The sequence below is a fragment of the Urocampus carinirostris genome, chromosome 9 (assembly GCF_059441175.1).
Source record: "Urocampus carinirostris isolate Australia breed hairy pipefish chromosome 9, RoL_Ucar_1.0, whole genome shotgun sequence".
NCBI classification, from domain to species: Eukaryota; Metazoa; Chordata; class Actinopteri; order Syngnathiformes; family Syngnathidae; genus Urocampus; species Urocampus carinirostris.
The window spans coordinates 923,530-951,232 of NC_142357.1; the positions used below are offsets into that span (position 1 = coordinate 923,530).

Sequence of the window (27,703 nt, forward strand, 5' to 3'; positions counted from 1 at the left end):
AAGAAGTGCGCGCGCACGTCATAACAGTTCTTCAAGAGGGGTGGGGGCAATCTACACGATCTACACCCGTACGCCGCTCAGCATCGCACCCTAGCGTACCGGCGTTCGAACTTTGAACGAAAAGCGAAGCAAGAATTTCTCGAAATTTTTGGTCGAGAAATGATTTGTTCGAACTGAGAGGCGTTCGAAAACCGAGGTTCCACTGTATATATATACACATACATACATACATATATACACATACATAAATATATACATACATACACATATATACACATACATACACATATACATACATACACATATATAAATATATATATATATATATATATATATGTGATATTACATGAAATTACATGATGATATTAGTCCATTTGTCTCGTTCTAAAACAGGAGCGCCCACACTTTTCAATTTGAGATCACACACAAATATCTTAATTTCCATTGCTTTTGCACTTTTCCTTTAAGAGAATTGAGTCATGTAGGTTGGATTGACGTTTTTTCTATTGTAAAAAAATATATATATTATACAGCTATTTGTGTACCTTTGTATGAGTTTCTTCTAAGCCTCATTTTCTTTCCTGCACATGATAGTTGTTTTGACATTTTAATTTACTGTAAACTTTCAAAATGTTTACATACATTTTTAAGCTTTTAACACAAATTAATATTGGCTCCAAATATCGGTTATCATTCTCTTTTCAATAGTAATAATCTAAATCAGCCCTGAAAAACCCATATACACAGGGACACTTAATATCTACTGTCACTGTCATGTTTTTGTCATTTGCTTAACTTGTTGGCCTTTTGTGGAAGGTTTAGGTTAAACTTTCAAATCAACACCAGCCAAAGTCCTACACGCAGATACACACTAAATTGCTGATACACACAAAGTACGGAAAACACAAACTCATTGGTCTAAGAATACAAAGAAATTGAACTGTACCTTCATACGTTGCAACTGTTGAGTGTTTAAAGTATATTGACTTTGAAGTGACTCATACTGGACCTTCATGCCAACTAACTTTCTCTCCATCTCAACACGTTTATCCTCCAACTAATATGAAAAGAAGACAGAAAATCTTATCAGCCTGAAGGCATCGTAGCAGATACAGTAGATATGTGTTTCAGAATTGTTCACAGTATACATTTTTGTAAAACAGTTTATAAGTGTATTTACTCAGATAGCATTTAATCTCATTCCAACTCTGGCATTCATCGAGATTGATCGAGAAAAACAGTTTTTATTTTCATATTGACCAGTATTAAAAAATGATTTTAAAAATAAAATACATGACTTGAGACAATGTCACCAGGGTACTATTTATTTGCAGACATGGCTTTTTTCATCTTCCTTTCACCAACCCACAAACATGCGACCAAACATGAGAAAATACACAATTCTGTCAAAAAGACCGCAGTCACAAAGGTTCATATATTTGTAACGCGCGTGTGTGTGTGTGTGTGTTGAAACAAGGCATCAGAGACACTACTCTAACACCTGCCTCGCTTTCAGGAAATCTCGGAAAAATGATCATCTGCTTGGAATAAAAGAGCACCTGTTGGCAATGGTCAGAAGTAGTTTGACGTGAGTAGAGTAGGTCAAAAGACAGATACTGTAGTTACCTCTAAAAGCCCCTTCAAAGACTTGATGTACTCATTTTTAAAGACAATGTGCAACCATTTCATTTGTCTCTGCAGAAAAATCTGTGTCTCTTAAATGATCGTGTAAATATCAATCATGTGAAACGTTGACGAAAATACTAAATTGAGCTAATTTTTAAGTTGACCTAATTTTTGCTTTGCTTTGCTCAAATGATTTTATTACCTCAGAAAATAAGGAGTTTCCTTTGCTGTCCGGATCTTGGGCTGGTTGTAGAACACTATCCAAATGGACCTGTAATTCCCGGTTTACCTCGCGAGATTTCTGTGGCACAAAGAGGAAGCAAAAAATTCAGAACCATCTTTAAAACACCTGTTTTATCACCTGTGGAGACTTCTAAAACACATGCTTGAATGAGCATCAAATGGCTAAAGAAAAACGTTTTTTTTTCCATTACAAAAAGAATATCTACAGATATTCAAATAAGATCTTTCTCCAGCCCTCTGCTGCCGTTCTATACTTATCATAGTGTTGTAGTAATGCAAAAGATTCCCTTCAACAACCTTAGACAAGAGAAATATGTCCAAGACAGATTTTTTTCTGCTTATTATTAAAAATTACATTTTACAATTATAAGTGTGAGGCAACTCTTCTGTCATCTTAATGGAATCAGTCATTGGATAAGCAGGTATACGATCTACAACAGGGGTCGGGAACCTATATGGCTCTTTCTATGAGTATCTGTGGCTCAGAGACAAATTTGCGTGCAAAAGTTCTCCATCCTGTTCAAAACTTGAGAAAATCTATTCTACTCAGGTACACGCAAAGCCAAACCAATATTAAATACAAGTGCATTACTTCGCAGTATATATAGGGCACGTTTTTCACTACAATTTACAGTCAAGGTGTCACACAAAAAAAGGGGGAAAAAACTTGTTCTGGCTGTACAACGCTAAAGAATCCTTTCTATAAAAGTTCACTATATAATCTGTGTTCAGTGTTCAGATACCTTAAGATCCACAGAACTGTAAATATGCCAAAACACCGGAAGAGAACTTAGTCATTTGATTGGGTGAGTGGGAGGGATGGGTGGAGCTATGCAAAAAGTGCAAGCACTCCCTCCCATCTCTCGCCCCACTCCGTATGCGCCAAAAGTAAGCACACCAGGCTCCCTGTTTGCAGAATGTTGTCACGTTTTCACAAAACAACTGCTTGCATCTGGTTTTGAAACCAATATGTATGAAAAAAAAGGGTCAAAATGAGTTTAACCGATCTTGAGTAATTGCAAGAAAGAGACAAGTTTAAAGTGGTATGTTTGTTGATTTTGGGACAGGGGCTCTGGCATTATTCTCTTTTCATAATTTTTATCAAATCATCAAAAATAAATGTGCTGAAGACTAAGCTTTTGTCTGGGGCACGGGTTTAGCAATTTAGTAAATTTGTCTCATAATATATGGTGTGGCTCTTTCCCAAAATAAAATTAATATTTTTTGCTTTTATGGCTCTTTGAGTCCAAAAGGTTCCCGACCCCTGATCTCCAAGGTTTTATTTTTATTTTTAGATTGATCATCTCTAAGAGACAATGTATAATATTTAGAACCTCATAGAGGTTAAAACAATAAAAATATTTCATTAAAGACTATATTGATTTTAACAGCAAGGACCAATACATAATGTCTCTTATATAGTACACGTCCAATTGTTTAAAAAGTTGTAGGTCAAAAAATTGTCATTCATTTGACATAACAAAAAAAGCCCATCAACGCCTGTACTTTCTCAGGAAAGTGCCCTGGCCCCCCATCATGCTCTCAATCGACGGAGGCCACATCCAGGGTATTCTGACCAGTAGTGAGAACAGCAGAAAATGTCATCGTGTCCCCTTTGCACCTCTCCTGGATATCATAAACTTCCGCCTCACCCGCCACCAGAATAGCAAGTGACACAACCCATCTCACTTCCTTTTCAACCTGCTTCCATCAGGGGAAAACAATGCACAGTGTCAGGGCTAGAACTAGTAGGATCAAGGAAAGCTTCCTCCATCGGGCTGTTAGGACTCAGAACTCTCTCCCTACCCTACCCCATCACGCCCCTCTGCCCTCTGCCAAATAAACGCATAACTATCTAGATTATGGCTATACTTTGCACATGCTTTTATTCTCAACGTTATATATTTTATATGCACTTTTTTTTAACCTGCTATTTGTGATTAGGATTGTTTCATCTAATGCATGTTTGCACGTGGGGAACAGGAAGTAATTTCATCTGTGCTGTATGTTGTGCATCTAACACATTTGACAATAAAGTTGACGTTGAGTTGAACTTGATAACATGAGCCTCGTTTAAAGGGAGCTGGCATAATTATCCACCATCACACTGCTACATGTCCCAACCCCCAACATTGTATTTTAAATATTTTCCAAGCTGCAGTTTTAAGCGTTTCCAAAAGTGGCCATTTGGAGATGACCTGTTTACAACACTAAAACACTAAAACCACTCATATGACTAGAAGTCAAATCAATGATTGTACATACTTCCGCACAATAATGGTGTGTAAAATTAATCAATCATTTATTTGCATACGTTTAATTTTTACGATGATTTGAAAATAGCCACGGAAAATGGCATACAATTATGTTGGGAGTTTCATTGGCGAACAAATGTGGCAATTAGCTTATAGATATTCGGAACTACTGTATGTAATCTCCCTTTTATTAAACAGGCCTACATAGGCTAGCGCGGGCTGTTGACCATGAAAAGAAACTTATTGCCCGAGAGTCGCTTTCATCAAAAGTTTAAAGGCTAACTACCATATTAGGAATTTTATTAGTCAGTTTATTTTTAAAGGAGTTTTGGGGCAAAACAAACATATCACAAAAAGGAAGGTAGCAGACATGCTTTTAGCTGTGTTTTTTTATTCTGTCAGCAATATCATGTTTTGGAATTAATATTTCACATGTTTGGAGTCTCTGGATTGTTCTGGGTGTAACAAAGCCATTTTTGCATACATTCGACGAATTTGATGACTGCCACGAGACGTAATGGGTTAGTTAAGCTGGCTTTATAGTTTTCGGGTATTTTATTTCAGACCGTGTAATAATTTTGAAACTTTCTTGAATTATCACATCTTGAATGCCAAAAGTTTAAGCTTTCCAATTATATGTGGCATAACGTATTCCAGTGACTGGTTAAGTCCAAAGACACGTATTTGTTTATCAAAAGTCTTGCAGGCTGCCAGAACGTGAAGGGGATAACCAAAGCATGGCCACGAAAATGGTCAAAGCAGGTGTAATTAAATGAATTACAAAACAAAAGTCAGTTCCTTTATCCCATATGAGCATCCTAGTCTTTTTCTGAAAAATCACTGAAATAATTGTATTTTTCAAGGACAGTAGTTCCACAGCATATCTCTGAGCGTGGTTACCATTTGCGGAGTAAGTGTGCAATATTGTTAAATCCCATGTGTCAAACGTATGGCCTGCGGGCCAAATGTTGGCCAAGTGCCCGCCACATAACTTTAAGAGGCATACAAGGCAAAGCTGAGAGAAGCAAAAGAAAAAAATGAGCTGCATCATGTCACACAATGACTTGCGGTTCGAAATATGCCGCCTGGATGTTGCCAAATCACCTACTGCAAACTGTGTTTGCCGACTTCTATTAGTCAACCAGAGAACATAAGAAAACCCATCCCGGTGTTAGAGTACTTAAAAAATATATTGTTTTAGGGGATACAGAAAAAAACATCCAGGTATATTTGCAGAGGTTTAAGGAATATGTAGCTTATTTTTATAATATTCAGGTATATGAAATCTAACAGTGATGTTCCCACATAGAGGTAAACATTTCCATTAGAAAATAAATAGCAGACTTTTATATCATTTAATCAAGAACTTAAATTAGTGTTTGTATGCTATTTCTTCATTTTCAGCATGCATGAGTTTCCCAAAAAGAGATACATTAAATAAAATTTGTTTTGACTTTTTTTAAACAAATGCAGTTGATAAAACCTGCAAATGATTATCATATTTATTGGACGATAAATAGATCACCAAAACCCCTTCTCGCCATCACATCACCACAGTCCTTCTGGGAAACAAAATCCTTTCGTACACCCTGGAGCGAAGGGTGCCACCAGGCTGTAGTAGCCCAAGTCACACCAAAGGAAATAGTGCCCACCACGACCCTAGTGGTTAAGGGATCCAACCAACAAACACCTACAAGGCCATCCACAAATTTGCTCCTCCCCACCTTTCCGACCTCCTTAACATTGCCACACCATTCCATACCCTCAGATCTTCCGCCTCCCTTTATCGCCCAGCTCAGCTACTTGGGGAGCAGGTTTCTGCCGCTCTGCCCCACCTCTGGAACTCATTGCCACCTGACCTCCGGTACTCTGCCACTCTGTCTACCTTCAAATCCAGACTCAAAATCCATCACTTCAGAGTTGCCTTTTCATAATAATTTGCTTCACATAAATCACAAAAGTGATTTCTATACAAGTTGCAAATTATCTGCTTTTCTGTTCTATTAAATTTCTCAAAAAATAAGATATGTAATCATTTAAATGCAGATCATTTTAGGGATGTTTGTGCAAGTGACTTATGCTAGGGGGGTATTCACGGATGGGACATTTTTCGGCACAACACGACAAAGTTGCAAACCTCAACACGGGCCTCTTGCAGTTTAGTGTGAAAAAAAAAACATGTAAAATGAGATATCCTGTAATAATGTGTGAATAATTGATCCTATAATTCTTGCTGTAGTATAAGTCGCACACCCAAAACTGCAAGAAAAAAAAATCCCAGCAAAAAGAAAACTGACTTCCGGTTCCGGTTTCCAACATGGCGGCGCGAGTTTTCGTTGCGGCTGATTGTTATCCGGCTATCCTACTATTTACCACTGTCCTCCTGCTTTCCTTTTTGGATACATGCGTGGCCAATAAGACCTACAGTCGGGAGGAGCTCATCCGACTAGGTGGGTGTCTAAATTTCGACTTTTCGGGCACTTTCTATACCACCCACGACATCCCAAATGAGCTCCAAAGGGACTCGGGTTCGCCCTGCTTTCCCGCTCCACCGAAGAAAAAGAAGAAAAATCAGAGACGAAGGGGCGAAAAGATAGAAAACAGAAGCGAGGATGTCGTGCAGGGAAGCGTGTGAAGTTGAGGGAGCAACGACATGAAGATCTGTCTAATCCAACCATCATTTCTTCGTCGATTCTGCGAGTCAACCGACACCCGAAGCCCAACGCACACAACCGGCATCTCGTGACGATCTCCACAAAGGCTACAGCTAAGTCAAATGATTCAAAGCTAAAATTTGGTCTTTTGAATGTTAGATCACTCGCTCCTAAAGCTTTACTTGTAGATAATATTATTCGCGATTATAAACTTAACTGTATTGGTCTCTGTGAAACGTGGTTACGCCCGGATGAGTATTTAGCTCTAAATTATGCTTCTCCCCCAGATTACGAGAGCAGCCATTTAGCACGCACGTTGAAAAAGGGTGGCGGTGTCGCGCTCATTTCTGAAAAAACGCTCAAATTTACTCCTCGTACCTCTAATAATCACAAGTCGTTCGAGGCTCTTGTTATGAGGTCCTCTCCATTGTCAATCTATGTGATAACTATCTATCGCGCACCAGGACCATACACAACTTTCTTAGACGAATTTGCTGAACTTTTGTCTGAACTAGTAACCTACGCAGACAAAATTATAATTATGGGCGACTTTAACATTCATATGAACTCCCCACTCAGTTCACTCACTGTTGCGTTTCAGTCCATAATTGATGCTTTTGGTTTTAATCAACTGGTTGATTTGCCAACCCATAAAGATGGAAACACGCTCGACTTGGTTCTGACTCGAGGAGTTTCAACCTCAAACATGGCGGTGCTATCGTGTACTACAATTATCTCGGATCATTATTTAGTTACATTTGAGGTGCTAGCTAAAAGTAGTGTTAAAAAAGCTGAAGGATTTAGCGGACGCAATATAAGCACTGGCACAGTTTCTGAGCTCTCCGATATTCTTCCAGGAGCAGTTGCGTCCTTTCCTTCCTACATAGGCTCCATCGAACCACTCCTAAATGAATTTAACGCTACCCTGGCCAATGCCCTGGATTCAGTTGCGCCCATCCGGCATAAATCACGACCTAAAAGACGCACACACCTTGGTTTAATGATGAAACTAGATCCCTTAAACGAGAATGCAGGAAATCTGAAAGAAAATGGCGCGCTACCAAGCTTGAAGTTTTCCATCAAATCTGGTGTGATAGTTTGTTGAAGTATAAAGCGGCCCTGGCCTCTGCAAAATCAGCCTACCTTTCGAAAGTGATTGCGTCACAAAAGAACAATCCCAAGGTCCTTTTCGACACTGTAGCATCGCTAACAAGGCAACAGACTATCCCAGATAGCTCCACCCATTCTGCCCACGACATAATGGTCTTCTTTACTAAGAAGATCCAAAGCATACAGGAAGAAATTGCTAAAGACAGTATTAATTCAACACATACTAAAGCACTCAAATCTCTAGATGCACGACATGGTGGCTGTCTAGGTATTTTGTCCCGTTTTAGTGAACTGTCACTCGAAAATCTTAAACAGATGGTGAATACGGCCAAACCGACGACTTGCCAGTTCGACCCACTTCCAGGTTCACTTATCAAAGGTCTCTTTGGCGTTCTTGCACCTTCAGTTCTAAATATTTTAAACATATCACTCGCCTCAGGTGTAGTTCCAGCTGCTTTTAAGTCCGCTGTCATTAAACCCACACTGAAACGACCCAACCTAGATCCAGAAAACTTATGTAATTATAGACCTGTGTCAAACCTACCGTTTCTTTCTAAAATACTTGAAAAAGTAGTGGCACAGCAGCTGAATGATTTCATGTCCGAGAACAATCTCTTTGAATCAATGCAATCAGGATTCAGGGCTAACCACTCTACTGAGACAGCTCTGATTAAGGTAACCAATGATCTCCTACGGGCAATGGACTCGGGCACATCATCACTTTTGCTGCTGCTGGACCTTAGTGCTGCATTTGACACAGTGGACCATATTATCTTGCTAGAACGGTTGGAAAAATGGATTGGTCTCTCAGGAAGCGTCCTATTATGGTTCAGATCCTACCTCTCAGATAGGACACACTGCGTTAAATATGGCGAATTGACATCTGAGCCATTTAGTGTTACTTGTGGTGTTCCGCAGGGTTCAGTGCTTGGCCCCCTTCTCTTCAGCATTTATATGCTTCCACTAGGTGATATTATTCATAAGTATAATATCAGTTTCCATTGCTACGCAGATGACACTCAACTCTATCTCCCGATGGAGGAATATGCCACACTAAACTGTGGAACTTTGGAGGCCTGCCTCACTGAGATAAAAGAGTGGATGTCACTCAATTTCCTGCGTCTTAACCCTGAAAAGACTGAATTGTTAGTTATCGGTCCTTCTAAGTCCCGTGACTTATTCTCTAAAACCGCAGTGAACTTGGACAATTGCCACATCACACAGAGTGACTCACTTAAAAATTTAGGTGTCATTTTCGACCCTGATCTGTCCTTTCAAACACATGTGAAGAAAATTACTAGAACCGCTTTCTTCCATCTCCGTAACATTGCTAAAATTCGTCCTATACTTTCTCAGTCGGATGCGGAAATCATAATTCATGCGTTTGTTACCTCCCGTCTCGACTACTGTAATGCACTACTTTCCGGTCTTCCGATGACCAGACTCAAGAGTCTTCAGCTGGTACAAAATGCTGCAGCGAGGCTTTTAACAAGGACAAAAAAGTACGATCACATCACCCCAATTTTGGCTAACCTGCATTGGCTCCCTGTTAGCCTAAGATGCGATTTTAAGGTTCTCCTACTACTATACAAAATCATACATGGACTCTCCCCCTCATATCTTTCAGATCTGATCTCCCCCTATGTCCCGGCCCGAAGCCTTCGTTCCGAGAGCGCCGGTCTCCTGGTGATCCCAAGAGCCAAGAAGTGTTCCGCTGGTTCGAGAGCGTTCTCCATCCGGGCACCGGTGTTGTGGAATGCTCTTCCCCCTGAGATCCGATCTGCAACCTCGGTGGAAATGTTTAAATCTAGGCTTAAAACTCACTTCTACTCTATAGCATACGAGTAACCTAATCTTATATGTAATAACTTGTGAAGCCCTTAGAGACTAATTGTGATTAAGGGCTATACAAATAAAAATGACTTGACTTGACTTGACTTGACTTGACAAAAATAAATAAAATGGGACCTATGGTATAGCTCAAAGATGGAAAAAATATTGAAGGAAAATAAACCCTAAAAAAATTAATGAAATGTATTTGTGACCTAACAAAAAGGATCCCCTGCCTTTCAGCTAGGACACACTTTTTATTCCATTAATTTACTAGTCTGGCCACCAAGACATTTTTCTACCATGTTGTCCCCAAGCTAAAATGAATTTGACACCCATGTAATAAAATGTTTAAAAGACAATTTCCCTGTCTTACATTGACAACACTGACAACTGTACTTTGTTGTGATGTATCTGGCAACACTATCACAGACCAAACTGTTTAGAAAAAAAACTTCCCAAATACATTAATGGAGAGCAGACATGATTAGTCATTTAAAATATATTACAATGAACATACACAGATGTTAAAATGACCCAATCATATTTTGTCAAATGGTTGCTCAAAACACCATAAATATTTTCAAGCCACTACTTTTTGCCTCAACATGGTGCAGCTTCTTTTTTTTTTTTTTAACTGTCGGCCATAAAAGAGTAAATCAACAAGCTGCTCTTTTCCAAAAAAGCTCCAAATACAAAACACTGCAGTGACGTCTGGAAAATATGTATGATACCCTTTTAGAAGAATGTAGTCGATGGTTTGGCGACATTATTCATATAACAAATTACAAGAGCAAAACGAGAGGTTTAACAATTCTAGGGCCCAAAAATGGGTTTCGGGTCAAAAGGTTGAGAATGGTAAATGTATATGCTAACTGGTCTACATCTGTCTATAAATTTTGGGATCGAATTTTATGCGACACAGCCAGAATTAGTTTACTTTCAAAGCAGTAGTAAATATGTGCTAATCTTTGTATTCGCCATCTTGAATTATCCAAGAACGCGTGACGTGAACAACTCGGAGCAGTACTGAAAACGACGCAACTGAGAATGGCGATTTTCTTAGCATTCTGCAGCCATAAATATATAAAACTGTAATTTCTTGTGAAGCATCAACAATAAGTGGGACACAATCATGAAGTGGAACACACTTTATTGGATATGTAAAACTTTTTTTAACAAATAAAAAACAAAAAGTGGGTGTGCAAAATTATTCAGACCCTTGACTTTCAGTGCAGCAAACCCTGTCCAGAAGTTCAGTGAGGATGTCTGAATGATTCAATGTTGATCTAAATGACTAACGCTGAAAAATGGAATCCACTTGTGTGTAATTAAGTCTCCGTATAAATGCACCTGCACTGTGATAGTCTCAGACTGTTTAAAGCGCAGAGAGCATCATGAAGAACGAGGAACACACCAGGCAGGTCCGATATACAGTTGTGGAGAAGTTTAAAGCTGGATTTGGATACAAATATATTTCCCAAGCTTTAAACATCCCAATGAGCACTGTGCAAGCAAAAATAGTGAAATGGAAGGAGTATCAGACCACGGCAAATCTACCAAGATCGGGCCACCCCCCTAACTTTCAGCTCATACAAGGAGAAAACTGATCAGAAATGCAGCCAAGAAGCCCATGATCACTCTGGATGAACTGCGGAGGTCTACAGCTGAGGTGGGAGAATCTGTCCATAGGACAACAATCAGTAGTATACTGCACAAATCTGGCCTTTATGGAAGAATGGCAAGAAGGAAACCATTTCTTAAAGATATCCATAAAAAGCCTTGTTTAAAGTTTGCCACAAGTCACCTGGGAGACACACCAAACATGTGGAAGAAGGTGATCTGGCCAGATGAGAACAAAATCGAACTTTTAGGCAACAATGCAAGAAGTTATGTTTGACGTAAAAGCAGCACAGATCATCACCCTCAACACATCATCCGCACAGTCAAACATGATGGTGGCAGCATCATGGTTTGGCACAGCTTTTCTTCAGCAGGGACAGAGAAGATGGTTAAAATTGATGGGAAGATGGATTGAGCCAAATACAGGACCATTCTGGAAGAAAACCAGCAAAAGACCTGAGACTGGGACGGGGATTTGTCTTCCAACAATACAATGATCCAAAACATAAAGCATAAGCTACAATGGAATGGTTCACAAAAAACATATGAAGGTGTTAGAATGGCCAAGTCAAAGTCCAGACCTCAATCCAATTGAGAATCAGGGGAAAGAACTAAAAACTGCTGTTCAGAAATGCTTTCTATTCAACCTCACTGAGCTCGAGTTGTTTTGCAAGGAGGAATGGGCAAAAATATCAGTTTCTCAATGTGCAAAACTGATAGAGACATACCACAAGCAACTTGCAGCTGTAATCGCAGCAAAAGGTGGCGCTACAAAGTATTAACTCAATGGGGCTGAATAATTTTCCACACCCACTTTTTCATTTTTTATTTGTTAAAAAAAAATGTTTAAAATATCCAATAAAGTGTGTTCCACTTCATGATTGTGTCCCACTTATTGTTGATGCTTCACAAGAAATTACAGTTTTATATCTTGATGTTTGAAGTCTGAAATGTGGCAAAAGGTCACAAAGTTCAAGGGGACCAAATAGTTTCGCAAGCCACTGTATACACAAATACCAATGTAAAGTAAGATTATTTTATAGTGTTTACCAACTTGACAAAATATTAAATTGCAGATATTATTATCTTAATGTTTGACCGGCCAGACATGGAGGACTTCTCCAAAGGTCACCATGCAGAATCACACAAAATGTAATGACGACTTTTGTCCTGAAAGCTCGAACCCCAACACCTGACCTAAGATGTAAGCCAAGTACCTGTAAGACATTGGACAGGATAGTGGTTACATAACCTTTCTTGTTGATATTGAGAATTACTGTTTTCTAACCAGGGTAGACATGTATTTCTTTTCCATTTAACTTTGCATACACCAACTCATATCCCGACCTAATGTACTCTGTTTAGTAATATATGTGAGAATATCTCAAGCATTGGTTCTCAAACATTTTTAACCAAGCCACACTTGTCTGTAACTGTATAATTGCAGCTGTCATTTTTTAGTCGTTTATGTGATCAATTTATTGTGGTTTAGCCACATGATTTATAAGGCGTTTGAAGCTCGTCTTTAATGTAAATTAATAATAATGCAATGTATTTAGTCCCCTTATGGAAATTCATTTTCACTGATAGTACCAGGATGGGGGAACGACACAGCAGCAGAGGGTGCACCAAATGACCATTTTACAGCACCTGGTATTCCTAGGCGGTCTCCCATCTGAATACTAACCAGGCCCGACCATGCTTACATTCCCGAGATCGGGCGTTTACAAGATGGTAACAGTTATTGTCAAATAGCCAACAGAGCTTTGATGTATTATTATATTGTTGCTGGTTTTAAAATGCTGTTTCGAAAATGTGAAGCAAAAACTCGCAAAAGTGGTATGAAAGAAGTTTTTAACAAGGTAATATGTAGGACCCATTCAAAATCATCTGTTCCCTTGGAAAAAAAGAAAGAGAAGTTTGTTCTTTATAAAGGATCAATTAAATAAATAAATAAATAAAATAATTAAGTATATTAGAATTAGAACGGTCTTCATCGTCATTGATAACAATGAAATGAAAATATTTTATGACTAGATTAGACATGGCATGGATTAAACATGTAATAACATTATTTAAAAAGTAAGAAAAATAAATCGTTTTTGGTTAAATATTCAAAGAATTTTTCGCATTTGCCGGTAATCAGACTGTGGCCACCTGCGTGGCAGGCAGAATTTCTACCGCTGATATACTGAATGCCTTTCCGAAGTTTCTTTTAAAAAAAAAAAAAAAAAAAAAAAAAAAAAATGCAGTTTCATTGAGCCAGTGCACAATTGTGCCTTTTCCCCTTCCATAAAAACAGTGATTGTGCATTTTTTTGTCCATCCATCCATCCATCCATTGTCTTCCGCTTATCCGAGGTCGGGTCGCGGGGGCAGCAGCGTTAAAAGGGAAGCCCAGACGTCCCGATCCCCAGCCACCTCCTCCAGCTCATCCGACTGGACCCCGACTGTTCCCAAGCCAGCCGAGAGACATAGTCTCTCCAACATGTCCTGGGCCGCCCCCCGGGGCCTCCTGCCAGTGGGACATGCCCGGAGCGCCTCCCTCGGGAGGCATCCTTATTAGATGCCCGAGCCACCTCAACTGGCTCCTCTCAACGCAGAGGAGCAGTGGCTCTACACCGAGTCCCTCCCGGATGACTGAGCTTTTCACCTTATCTCTAAGGGAGAACCCAGCCACCCTGCGGAGGAAACTCATTTCGGTCACTTGTATCCGGGATCGTGTTCTTTCGGTCATGACCCAGAGTTCAAGCCCATAGGTGAGGGTAGGAACGTAGATCGACCGGTAGATCGAGAGCTTTGCCTTTCGGCTCAGCTCCCTCTTCACCACGACGGACCGGTACAGGGTCCGAATGACGGTAGACGCTGCACCGACCCGTCTGTCGATCTCCCGTTTCCTACCCTCACTCGTGAACAAGACCCCAAGATACTTGAACTCCTCCACTTGGGGCAAGACCTCCTCCCCGACCCGGAGGGAATCCGAGATTCGACTTCCTGGCGGACCCTCCTCTCCAGTACCCCTGAATAGACCTTACCAGGGAGGCTGAAAAGTGTGATTCTCCGTATTTTTTTGTCTTATAATTAATTTCACGGCTTTATAAATTCCATAAAGAGCTGTTGCTCAGCTGCCGTAAAGGACATGGGCAACCTTATGCCAAATATACACAGCTGGCTTGGCAAACACGTACCCAATTAATCCAAAATGCCAAGCAGACTAAATCAAGCTGCACTTATTCAGCTAGCCTTAATTCAATTTTCGGGCAATAAACCACTGGTTAAGGGTCCACCTGCCACACAAAGGGGCAAGCGTTCCCTGACGAAGCAGACTATTTTCAAAGAAAGGAACTCTTCTAAATTATCCTCTAACGCAAAACTATCAAACTCAATTTACTTGGGGTTGGCTGGAGCAACGGTCTGGGTGACGTTTGGCCGCATAGGTTTTACCACAAGAAGACATCTGATGAAAACATGCCACTATTCTTATATACTCAAATATGTTACTTTAAGTTTTCTAATCAAGAATCAATAAGAAATCAATTGATCAGGAATAAATATTACTATAACACAGCAAATAAAATATTTTAAAAGCCAAACAAACCATATTATTAGAAAAATCTGATTCAAATGTGTAAATTAAGTCTTTAACCTATAACTTAATGAACAGGCATGGAATGTTAAACACTTCAAACAACTTATTACCACTTATTTATATCCTTATCGGTAAACATCTCACATACTTCATACACTTTACTGTGCTCGAAATTCAACTTTCAAGTTGTTTCAAGTTTTGATATTTGATATTTTCTGTAATAAGATTTCATTGATGAATGTTATGGTAGCTGTCCATATCACTTGTTTTTTTATTGTAGTTCATTGATTCTGGTTGAGTCTTGTGGTAAAAAGTCATGGATTTCTACAGGTCTTTCCACATGTTGCTCACATTCATTTTTAGTTTATTAACGAACAAGTGGAAGATAAATTGGTCAGTTATACGATTTCAATGTATATCCATTTTGTATATTTGGACTGGTGTAAAATGACAGCTCTGTTGGATATAAAAAAAATGTTGTGCAAATTGAAAACAAATCAATTTCCCACTGATTTACAAGGAAATTGGAAAGTGGCACTCCACACCGAAAAGGTTGCTGACCCCTGCTCTACAATGACGTTAACGTATGTTAATGGTGACCAGAACCATCGAGATTAGAGCCAAAATGGGCAAGACAAGATGGGTCTTTTTCATTTTAAAATAAAAAAAAATAGTTATAGAAAGTTTTCTCTGTTAGCCCAAAAAATATCAAAACCATGTGATGATAATTATATTTTTTTCATCAATACTTTTTGAATAATTCCAAATTATCTGTTAGTTTCCTTTCATTACTTTCCCATTGGCTAAACTGCTTCTAGAAATGTGCTTTCAATATTTAATCATTTAACCAATCACATTTTCAACGTTACTTGTTGCTAGGCTCAGAAATCTACCCAGACGCCATCAGGGTGAGATCTACAAGCTCTGGTCTGTAAAATCAGTCTTGGAGAGAGCAGAGTTGGTGTTTTCAATCACATTTCGAGTTGGTGTCTGATAAGAAGCTAGGGGGCCTTGACCAATGTCACCGGTTTCACAAACTGTGTCTGGCTGTGTTAGCGCCAACAGCCGCTTAACAAGGAAATAATACGATTGCGTTTATCTAATAGCAAAAGGTTGGACAATTCAGAAGCTAGCAAGTCTTTCACAAGCTATAAAAAAGTTTTATCCGTCACTTGCAACCTAGAGGTAAGATTTAGAGAACAAACCCAAACACTACCAGATCCGATTTTCAGACGGTCATTTGGTGAACATTGTTCGCAACGGAATTATACATGGCACTCTAGGATAAAAATAATTAAAGGCTGAAAATAGAAAAATAAGATTAAGGAATATTAGGATAAATAGGTAAATAAATATTTACAAAGTTGTGCTTAGGGACTGGTCTATAAAACCGTATTTCAATCCACATGCATACTGTAAACTACAGTAGAGTATCAGTACTTAGCTGAATAAGAAGCTCTAAGCATGGGGAGTGTGTCAATCAGTGGCGTCGACCGTTCAATGGCATGTTGTCATTGCAAACGGAAACAAAAAATAATTTGGAAGGCTTCACCTTTGAAACCAGATGTGTTTCACGTTATCAGAAAAATAACAGCAGCCAGTTTGGGGTTTCCCCTGCCCACTGCTTGAGGATGGCTTGGATAGGCTCCCTAGAGTAAGTAAGTGTTGCAGAAAATGAATGGATGTAGAAAAAAAGATTTCTCCTCAATAGCTTGCAGTGATTCCTAAGATAACAGTTTATGTAGTGGACGAGATACTAATTTTCATAGTTAAAATGTTTGCAGTGTCTAACCTAAACAAATCTTTGTCACATTAACTGCCACTTTAATCACCATCTTCCTCAACTGTGCTAAAACAAGAAATGACTACCCATATTATCTTATATATCATCAGGTTAATAAATTTTAATAATGGTCCAAAATCATATTGACCCGGTAACGCAATCAGTGATTGACTGTAGAAATAAACAGGTGTAATAAATGCCCTGTTTAGAGTAATGTGGGATATTGTTTGAATTTGCGCTTAATGCAGCAAAAAAAATCCATGACAATTAACAAACTTGATATATATTGAAAAACTGTACCTTAAAATTTAGTATGAAGTTGGGCTGAGTGGGCCAGAATATGTTTGCAGGAAGCAAAAGCGGAGTTGTGCAAGTCGATCAGCTTTTGTTGAAGAGACGTCCAATCGAATTGCGCAAATTATTTGCCTGACATTGGAAGATTTGGTTTGAATACAGGACACATAACATTCATTATGACCTTATGAGACCTTACTTAAATCTCTATGTAGTCACTCCACATATATAAAAGGGGGAAACATTTTGTGTTTACATGCCAGCGACAAGGCAATAAAAACATCACGGCAGCTGAGTGGTTAGTGCGTCCTCTGGGCAGTCCGGTTTCCTCCCACATTCCAAAAAACATGCATGTCAAGTTAATTGGCCGGTCTAAATTGTCCCTAGGTGTGAATGAGTGAGTGAGTTGTCCGTCTGTGTGTGTCCTGCGACTGGCTCACAACTGGTTCAGGGTGTCCCCTGCCCACTGCCTGAAGATAGCTAGGATAGGCTCCAGCACCCTTGCGACCCTACTGAGAATAAGCAGTTCAGATAGTGGATGGTGCCACATATTGTCACTGCTATTCTATAAAGAATATTTTTTGTTTTGGTATGAAGGGCTTGTTTACAATAAAAAGTGCAAATAAAAAAACAGAAAAAGATACCGATTTTTCAAATAGCTGTGAATATATGTGAGAACAACTAAATATTCGGACATACCGCTAATGCTGCATACCATGTGGAAGCTTCCTCGTCTCTTTCCTCTCTGGCTTGCTTGAGCATGTGCTTTAAGTTTTCAATGCTCAATTGAAGATGCTCTTCTTTGTACTGTGACCCCTTTAGTGTCAATTCTAATTCCAACTGCAAGACAACAAAACTTTATTCAATGCTATAATACACAGCATACAGTATATTATGAATATGAATGCAACAAAGAGAATACTGCAAAATCGTATTATTTTCATACCTTTTCATGTTCTAACTCCGAAACCTTTTCCTGCAGTTCCTGCAACTCTGATTTTGATGAAGTGTGAGTGTCTTCATTCAAAAGGCGCAGCTTCTCCAACTTATTCTTCAACACCTCAGTCTGTAATTCATGTTTTTCTTTCTGTTGCTTCTCAGTTAGCTGCGATTCATCCAAAGCAGACTGCAAAAGCAACAACTGTAAGGGGAAAAAAAAACACTAATTGTGAGAAAATCATTTTAGAAACTTTTGGAGATAATTATCAAGGGCTCTTTCTCATTGTCTTAATTTTATAAAAACTCCACTTTTATTTTATTACAAACTCGGATGACTTTGGGGCGATCACATGCACAAACATAAATCAGATAAATTTATTTTGAGACACAAATAAACAAAATAGGGGACTACGTGTGTGTGTACACACACACACACACACACAAACACACTTTATTTATGAATGATAACGATGTCGAACAACATTTGACACCCATACAAATACAAGAGTACAGGTATCATTTGTGCGAGCTTTGTAATGTCATTTTGTATATATATATATATATATATATATATATATATATATATGTATACATACAATAGGACCTCGGTTATCGCGGTTAATGGGGACCAAAACCAGCCGCGATAAGTGAAAATCCGCACCTTAAAAAAAAAAGGGTTTTTTTTTTTATTTTTTATATTTTATTATTATTATTTTTTTAGACCCGGTTAATGGGGACCAAACCCACCTGCAAAAAGTGAAAATCTGCGAAGTAGCGACGCCCCTTCAAAAAAAGAAAAAAATATATATTTTTGTTTTTATATTATTTTATTCTATTATTATTTTTTAGACCTGCGAAGCTCGAACCCGCGAACGTGGAACCACAAAGTAACGACGCCCCCTCAAAAATGCTTACATTTATTTTTTTTAAATTGTTTTATTTTATCATTATCTTTTAGACCTGCGAAGCTCTGAACCCGCGAACATGGAACCACAAAGTAGCGACACCCCTTCAAAAATGCTTAAAAAAAAAAAAATTAATTGATTAAAAAAATAATATATATATATATATATATATATTTTTTTTATTGTTATTATTTTTTAGGCCCGCGAAGCTCTGAACCCGCGAATGTCGAAGCGCGAAGTAGCGAGGTCCCACTGTATATACATATATATATATATATATATATATATATATATATATATATATATATATACTGGACTGTCTCAGAAAATTAGAATATTGTGATAAAGTTCTTTATTTTCTGTAATGCAATTAAAAAAACAAAAATGTCATACATTCTGGATTCATTACACATCAACTGAACTATTTCAAGCCTTTTATTATTTGAATATTGCTGATTTTGGCTTACAGCTGAAAAAAACTCAAAAATCCTATCTCAAAATATTAGAATACTTTCTCAGACCAAATAAAAAAATAATTTTATAACAGCAAAACTAAATCAAACATTTGAAAATGTCCATTGATGCACTCAGGACTTGGTTGGGAATCCTTTTGCACGGATTACTGCATCAATCCGGCGTGGCATGGAGGCAATCAGCCTGTGGCATTGCTGAGGTGTTATTGATGCCCAGGATGCTTCGATAGCGGCCTTGGCTCATTTGCATTTGTAGGTCTGGTGTCTTTCATCTTCTTCTTAACTATACCCCACAAATTCTCGATGGGGTTCAGGTCAGGGGAATTAGCAGGCCAATCAAGGACAGTGATGCCATGGTCAGTGCACCAGTTACTGGTGGTTTTGGCACTGTGGGCAGGTGCCAGATCATGCTGGAAAATGAAATCCTCATCTCCACAGAGCTTTTCAGCAGATGGAAGCATGTAGTGCTCTAAAATCTCTTGGTACACAGTTGCATTTACTCTGGACTTGATGAAACACAGTGGACCAACACCAGCAGCTGACATGGCTCCCCAAACCATTGCTGACTGTGGGAACTTCACACTGGATTTCAAGCAACTTGGATTTTGCTCCTCTCCAGCCTTTCTCCAGACTCTGGCGCCTTGACTTCCAAATGAAATGCAAAACTTGCTTTCGTCTGAAAAGAGGACTTTGGACCACTCTGCAACTGTCCAGTGCTTCTTCTCCATAGCCCAAGTCAGACGCTTCTTCCGTTGTCTTGAGTTCAGAAGTGGCTTGACCATGGGAATACGGCTATTGTAGGCCATTTCCCGGACTCGTCTGTGAACTGTGGCTTTTGATACCTGGACTCCAGCTTCAGCCCACTGTCTTTGAAGCTCCCCCAAATTCTGGAAGCGGCTCTTCTTCACAATTTTGTTAAGGCTGCGGTCATCTCTCTTGGTTGTGCAGCGTTTCCGGCCACATTTTTCCCTTCCAACAGACTTTTTGTGGATATGCTTTGAAACTGCACTCTGTGAACAGCCTGCTCTTTGAGAAATTTCTTTTTGTGTCTTACCCTCCTGATGGAGGGTATCAATGATGGTCCTCTGGACAGCAGACAGATCAGCAGTTTTCCCCATACTTGTGATTTAGTTTCCTGAACCAAGCTGAGTGTTTTTAAGGCTCAGGAAACCCTCGCAAGGTGTTTCGAGTTAATTAGATGATTCAGGTGATTAGTTGAATAGCCTACTTGTATACTTTTTCATTATATTCTAATATTTTGAGATAGGATTTTTGAGTTTTCTTAAGCTGTAAGCCAAATTCAGCAATATTCAAATAATAAAAGGCTTGAAATAGTTCAGTTGATGTGTAATGAATCCAGAATGTATGACATTTTTGCATTACAGAAAATAAAGAACTTTATCACAATATTCTAATTTTCTGAGACAGTCCAGTATATATATATATATATATATATATATATATATTTATATTTTTTTTTTTTATGTTGCAGTAGATGCATGTCCCTCTACTTAAAACAAAACAAAAAACAGGGGGGCTAGGTGCAAACAATAGAATACCTTGTGGATAATATCTTCTGGGAATTAGCCCATCTGCAGTAAGTATGTATAATATTAGATCGCTTGCTCCTAAAGTTCTACTAGTTAGTAATCTTGTTTGTGATCACAAACTTAACCTGATTGTGCTGTGTGAAACTTGGTTGACACCAGATGAGTTTCAACCGTTAAATGAGGCTTATCCTCAAGACTAAGTGAGCTGTCATGTAGCACGCTCGTTAAAGAAGGGTGACTATGTTGCGCTTATTTCTGAAAAAATACTCAAGCTTACTTGTTGTCTGACCTAGTTGCAGACAAAATTATAATCATGTGGGCCTTCAACATATAACCTCCCTACTCAGTTCACTTACTGTTGCGTTTCGGTCTTTAATTTACACGTTTGGTTTTAATCAAGGGCTGTGCAGTCCCTGTATGCCCAGTGCCAGAGTCTGGTCCGCATTGCCGGCAGTAAGTCGGATTCGTTCCCGATGAGGGTTGGACTCCGCCAGGGCTGCCCTTTGTCACAGATTCAGTTCATAACTTTTATGGACAGAATTTCAAGGTGCAGCCTTGATGGGGATGGAGTCCGGTTTGGGGGCCTCAGCATTGCGTCACTGCCTTTTGCAGATGACGTGGTGATGTTGGCTTCCTCAGCCGAGTGTGAAGCGGCCGGGATGAGGATTAGCACCTCCAAGTCCGAGACCATGGTACTCAGTAAGAAAAGGGTGGCATGCTCCCTCTGGGTTGGGGAGGAGATATTGCCCCAATTGGAGGAGTTCAAGTATCTTGGGGTCTTGTTCACGAGTGAGGGTAGGATGGAACGGGAGCTCGACAGACGGGTCGGTGCAGCGTCTGCCGTCATTCGGACCCTATACCGGTCCGTCGTGGTGAAGAGGGAGCTGAGCCGAAAGGCAAAGCTCTCGATCTACCGGTCGATCTACGTTCCTACCCTCACTTATGGTTATGAACTTTGGGGTATGACCGAAAGAACACGATCCCGGATACAAGTGGCCAAAATGAGTTTCCTCCTTGGGGTGTCTGAGTCTTCCCTTAGAGATGAGGTGAGAAGCTCAGTCATCCGGGAGGGACTCTGTGTAGAGCCACTGCTCCTCCGCATAGAGAGGAGCCAGTTGAGGTGGCACGGGCATCTGATAAAGATGCCTCCTGGACGCCTCCCTCGGGAGGTGTTCCGGGCATGTCCCACCGGCAGGAGGCCCCGGGGGCGACCCAGGACACGCTGGAGAGACTATGGCTGAGTCCCATTCTTCGCACTTTCACTCGCTATCTGCCCTAGTCACTCGGTTTTGCGCGTTCACGTGAAAATGGGGTGTGTCCCGATACTCTCAAGACCAAGGGAGAAGTGCCCTCAAACCATGTCATAACCACTTCAGACCGAAGGAGGTCGGTACCTCACTTGGGAGCCAAGTGACGACCCAGAAGGCTATGCGATTTCTCAATATCAACAAACATGGATGGAAAGGAACCGCACAAATGTAGTTTTCTACAACTACGCATGTATTTGCAACGAAATATATTGAGATATCTTAGTTAGACGTAAATGCAATAGAAAATCGTATTTCCGCGTTTAAACATGAACATTGCAAAATCGCTACTTTATAAATCTACAGAGGGAGCCGCAAAAAAATCCTCACACTACAAACCGTAGAGTTGGATAACTGGAGAAAATCACGGCTCAGCCTATCCCTGTTTTTATTTTAAAAGAGTTGTGCTTTTACATCTACATGGCCAGACTCTAAAGCAGCATAGTCACAATAACGTTCTGGATATATGCACTTGTTTACTGCACACAATTTTGGATGTCGTGTTTTATTTACAATATGATTCTTTCATGTGAGATCAGAATGCATTATTTTCATCATGCATCGTTAGTAATGTCTCCGAATTTCACGTGGAAATACAGTTGAAACAAATTACTATCACACAGTCCACTGCCTTCTCTGTAAACACATATTAAATAAACTAATTACCTTCTTAAAATGTTGTCCAAATGTGGAGACAATTCTAAAGCATATGTGATGCTCGTCAATAGAAGGCTCTTACAGCCATAAGAATAACATGTCAGTTTTGTGTATCTATTCACGATCAAATAATTATCCAGAACACATCCTACAATTTCCTGTCTCACATCAACTTGTTGAGCATCCTATACACAGTTGTTTTTGTACAATACACAAGCATTAAGTAATTCTTGTTTTTTCCACCAAACCTAAAGGCCACTGTAGAACGTCCCGTGGAGGAGCTGGTCACCATCACAGCTACACCATCCACACTACCGGGCACGTCGTCAGCATCTTCCAATCCGGCGCCAAACCCCAAATCACCCAGAAAAAAAGGGAAGCACGATACACTCCTTGACTTTTTGAAAGAGGAGTCTGCCAGAGTGAAGAAAAGGCACGAGGAAACCAGGGATCAGAATGGAGATTTTCATTTTCAGCTGAAATAGCCAGGGTCCAGGAATAAAGCAGGGCGGAGCCCAACCAACAATGCGGCCAATTTTTCTAACGGCCGCCAGGGTGCGCCAGAGCAATAAAGGAAAGAGTGAGACAGTCGGATTTTGAATTTGTTTGCTATGCAAGAGAAAAAGTGAATAAGTCGGAATGCCTTTGGGGTTCAAAAACAGCGGAAATCCGCGAATCCGCGGAAAATTCTGATCCCTGGGAAACTGAGCGGTTCCCGATCCTTTTTGGGAAGCTCGTGGACAAATCTCCAGAACAGTGACATCTCTGCAATGTTTCCCTTTGTTTTGTTTTTTTTTTAACTTTTTATTTCTCACACCCATTTTTGACAGAGGTTTGATTTCCCCATCTTACATCAACACAAAATATATACACTTGACACACTCATAAATAACAGAAGGAACAACAAAGAACAAAAAATGCTATTAATAGAAAATAAGAATAAATGCTCATACAATAAATCCATACAAAAAGAAATATATATATATATATATATATATATATATATATATATATATATATATAAATTAATACATCAAAATATACACCCAAAGGAAAAAAAAAAAGAAAAAAAAAAAACACACATAATAATTAGGGGGAGGTGTTTAGACATCAAGTAAAATTTGTGTGATAGGCTTCCATCTTTTCTCAAATTGGTCAAGTTTCAGTTGAAGTCTTGCAGTGATTTTTTCCATAATGTACATTTGCTTTAATTTGTCTCTCCATTGTTTTATGTCAGGAGGTTGTGGTTTCAGCCAGGACACTGTGATCATTTTCTTTGCTACCAGAAGCATTACCCTTAGTATATATTTCTGTTGACCAGATAGTAATTCTTCTGGCAAAATTCCTATTATGTAAGCCTTTGGGTCCAACCGCAACTCCCAGCCAGTGATTAATTTTATTTCTCTCTGGATACTTCTCCAAAAATTTGATATTACAGGGCAATTCCAGAAAATATGCGTAAAGTCTCCGACCCCCCCACAGTTACGCCAACATAGATTCGAGGTATTTTTATACTTTGAAGTGATAGAGGGTGTATAGAAGAATCGCATTTTTACTTTCCATTCAAACTCCCTCCATGTCGGGCTGTTGGTTATTTTGTGTCCCTCTTTCAATGTTTTTTCCCATTCGTTGTCTTTTATCGCTACATTAGTTTCTTGTTCCCATTTTTCCTTAACTGCCATGTCCTCATTACTGAGGTCCATTCTCAGGGCTTTATATAGTTTTGATATAACCCCCTTTATTGATTGTCCTTTTGTATACGATATTAATAATTGCTCTACCTTAGTTGGCTTCTTACATATTTTCCCCCATTCCTCGTGTTTCTGGAGGTAATGTCTTAGTTGCAAATATTTGTAGAAATCATTTCTGGGTAGGTCAAATTCTTGTTGGAGTTGTTCAAATGATTTCATTGCCTGTGCTTCCAATACTTGGGTAATCAACATCAGTCCTTTTTGGGCCCATTTTTGAAACCCTACCTCCATAACCCCAGGTTTAAAGTCTGGATTTTTCGCTATTTTGGTAGCCCTATTTACAGATCTTGATATTTTTAATTTTTTTTGTACTGTTGACCAAGTTTTAATAGTTCCCTTAATCCATTCATTCTGAATTTTTAATTTCTTCCACCTCGTGACTGATATGTATGGTAACGATTCCACAGGCATATTTGGACAAGATCGCTGCTCCATGTCCACCCATATCGTATCTTTGTCTGTAGTAATCCACAAGATGAGTGCTTTAATTTGAGCTGCCCAATAGTAATATTTAATATTGGGTAGGTCTAGGCCCCCCTTTTCTTTAGGAGCTAACAGGGTTTTGTATTTTATTCTAGGTTTCTTGTTTTGCCAAAGGAATTTTGCTATCAACTTATTTAACATTTTAAATGTGGATGCCGGGATCAGAATTGGAAGGGATTGAAACAGAAATAATAGTCTTGGTAATATGTTCATTCTGATTGTTTCTATCCTGCCGATAAGATTTAAGGGCAAAATTTCCCATTTTTCCAAATCTTTCCTTATTTCTTTTATCAACATTCCATAATTTGCATCAAACAGCTGTGTGGTATGTGGTGTAATGGTCACCCCCAAATATTTAAACCCTTTATTTGTCCATTTAAAATCAAATCTTTCACTCACATCTGTTGGACATTTTCCTGATATCATCATTGCTATTGATTTGCTCTCATTATTTGAATACCCAGCTACTTCTCCATATATTTTAAGGCTCTCCAACAGTGGTGGTATTGATAACGAAGGTTCCTCCAGCATTACCAACAGGTCGTCTGCAAACAATGATATTTTATGTTCTGTTCCTCCTTCATCCAATATCCCCCTTATTTGCTCATTTTGTCTAATTGATTCTGCGAGTGGTTCTATGCTTATTGCAAACAAGAGTGGGCTTAAGCAATCCCCTTGCCGGACTCCTCTTTTGATTTCAAAGAAATCTGAACAGTGACCATTTACTCTAAGACGAGATTTAGGATTTTTATAGATTATTTTCACCCATTCAACAAATATTGGAGGGAAGCCAAAGGCTATAAGTGATTGATGTAAGAAGCTCCATTTCACCCCATCGAAAGCTTTTTGTGCATCCAAGCTCAGTAACATCGAGGGTTGGGTCTTAGATTTTGTGCTCGTAATTATGTTTAGTATCCTCCTAATATTGTTTGCACCCTGCCTTCCCGGAATAAACCCTGTTTGATCATTTCTAATTAATTTCGCTATAAATTTCTGCATTCTTTTTGCAAGTATGCTTGTAAGAATTTTTAGATCATTACAAAGTAAACTAACTGGTCTATAGCTTTCACACAATATTGGGTCTTTTCCTTCTTTGTGCAGGACTGTTATGATGGCTTCCGACCATGCTTTGGGGGGATCTCCTTTTGTTAGAGCATAGTTAAATACTTTCTGCAGTACTGGTGTTAATTCTTCCTTAAAGCTTTTGTAGAACACCCCCGGGAATCCGTCCGTTCCTGGTGATTTATTTATTTTTAAGTTATTTATTGTGTCTTGTATTTCCTGTTTTGTAATGGGGCGAATAATTTCTAATGTATCCCCTCCTGTTAGTGTCGGTAAATGTAGTTTTCCTAAAAAGTTTTGTGCCGTGTAGCTATCTAAGTCATTTTCTGAGTCCTTGTATAATTCTTTATAATAATCTGCAAATGCTTCTGCTATACCTTTGGGTTTTACTAAACATTGTTTAGAGATAGGATGTTTTATTTGTGATATAATTCTATCTGTTTGGGCCTTTTTAAGTTGGAAGGCGAGCAGTCGACTGGCTCTATTGCCCATTTCATAGTATCTCTGGTTCACAAAGCGCAGAGCCCCTTCTGCTTTATTTGTCAAAAGTTCATCTAATTTGCTTCTGGTTATTTTTAATACCTGTAATCTGGATTCACTTGGTGTTTTTTTATGTTCTTCTTCTAGTTCCTTAATCTTATCCTCCAATTCCTTCTGATTCTTTAAGCGTATTCGTTTCAGCCGGGACGATATTTCAATTAATTTCCCCCTTATTACAGCTTTCCCTCCTTCCCATAATATTGATGGAGAAACCTCATTGTTGTCATTGATTTGGAAATATTCTTTTATACACCGTTTTATTTCCTGTACTACGTTTTTATCTGAGAGGAGAGATACATTCATCCTCCAATACCTAAAATGGGGTTCATTGTCTAAACTTAGTTTCAAAGTAATTGGAGAATGGTCACTTATAGTAATATTCTCTATACCACACTCTACTACTGTATGCATATGTTGTCTTGAAATGTAAAAGTAATCAATTCTCGAATAGCTGCCATGCGGGTTTGAATAGAAAGTATAGTCTTTAGTTTGGGGATTCTTCTCTCTCCATGGATCTATCAATCCCAATTCTTTAGTTATGTTATTCAACATCCTCGACCTCTTTGTGTTTGTTCCATGTACTGAAGGATACTTGTCCACTTTGCAATTCTGTACAGTGTTAAAGTCACCTCCTATAAGTAACATTCCCTTCGCACAGTTGGTTATTACTTTAGCTAATACTTGAAAAAATGTCCCCTTTTCCTCAACTGGTGCATAAACATTCATTATTGATATTTCCCAACCGGCCATTGACCCTATAATCATTATATATCGCCCCAGATTGTCCTTCACTTCTTTTTCGACTTTAAACGCCACCCCTTTTCCAAGTAAAATTGCTACTCCCCTCCTTTTACCATAGGATGCGTAGAACACCTGGTTCACCCATTCTCTTTTTAGCTTCTTATGTTCAATCTCGGTCAAATGTGTCTCTTGTAATAAGGCTATTGAGCTCTGCAATGTCTTGAGTTGATTCAATATCTTCTTTCTCTTGATGGGGTGGTTTAGCCCATGTACATTATATGAAACAATA

The 27,703-nt window shown here is 39.0% G+C and overlaps 1 protein-coding gene across 1 annotated transcript in view; it reads right to left on the reverse strand.

The window, feature by feature from the left end:
* Window positions 1-895: 895 nt before the first annotated feature.
* The window catches only part of LOC148359069 (protein Spindly-like), a 55,559-nt gene continuing 28,751 nt past the window's right edge, over window positions 896-27,703 (reverse strand). Inside the window, exons 2-5 of the mRNA XM_088343989.1 lie at window positions 17,953-18,147; window positions 17,706-17,846; window positions 1,829-1,927; window positions 896-1,057 (exon numbers count right to left, since the gene is read on the reverse strand). Of these exons, the coding sequence (XP_088200115.1) occupies window positions 911-1,057; window positions 1,829-1,927; window positions 17,706-17,846; window positions 17,953-18,147 (582 nt within the window). The 3' untranslated portion in view covers window positions 896-910. The remainder of the gene's footprint in view (window positions 1,058-1,828; window positions 1,928-17,705; window positions 17,847-17,952; window positions 18,148-27,703) is intronic.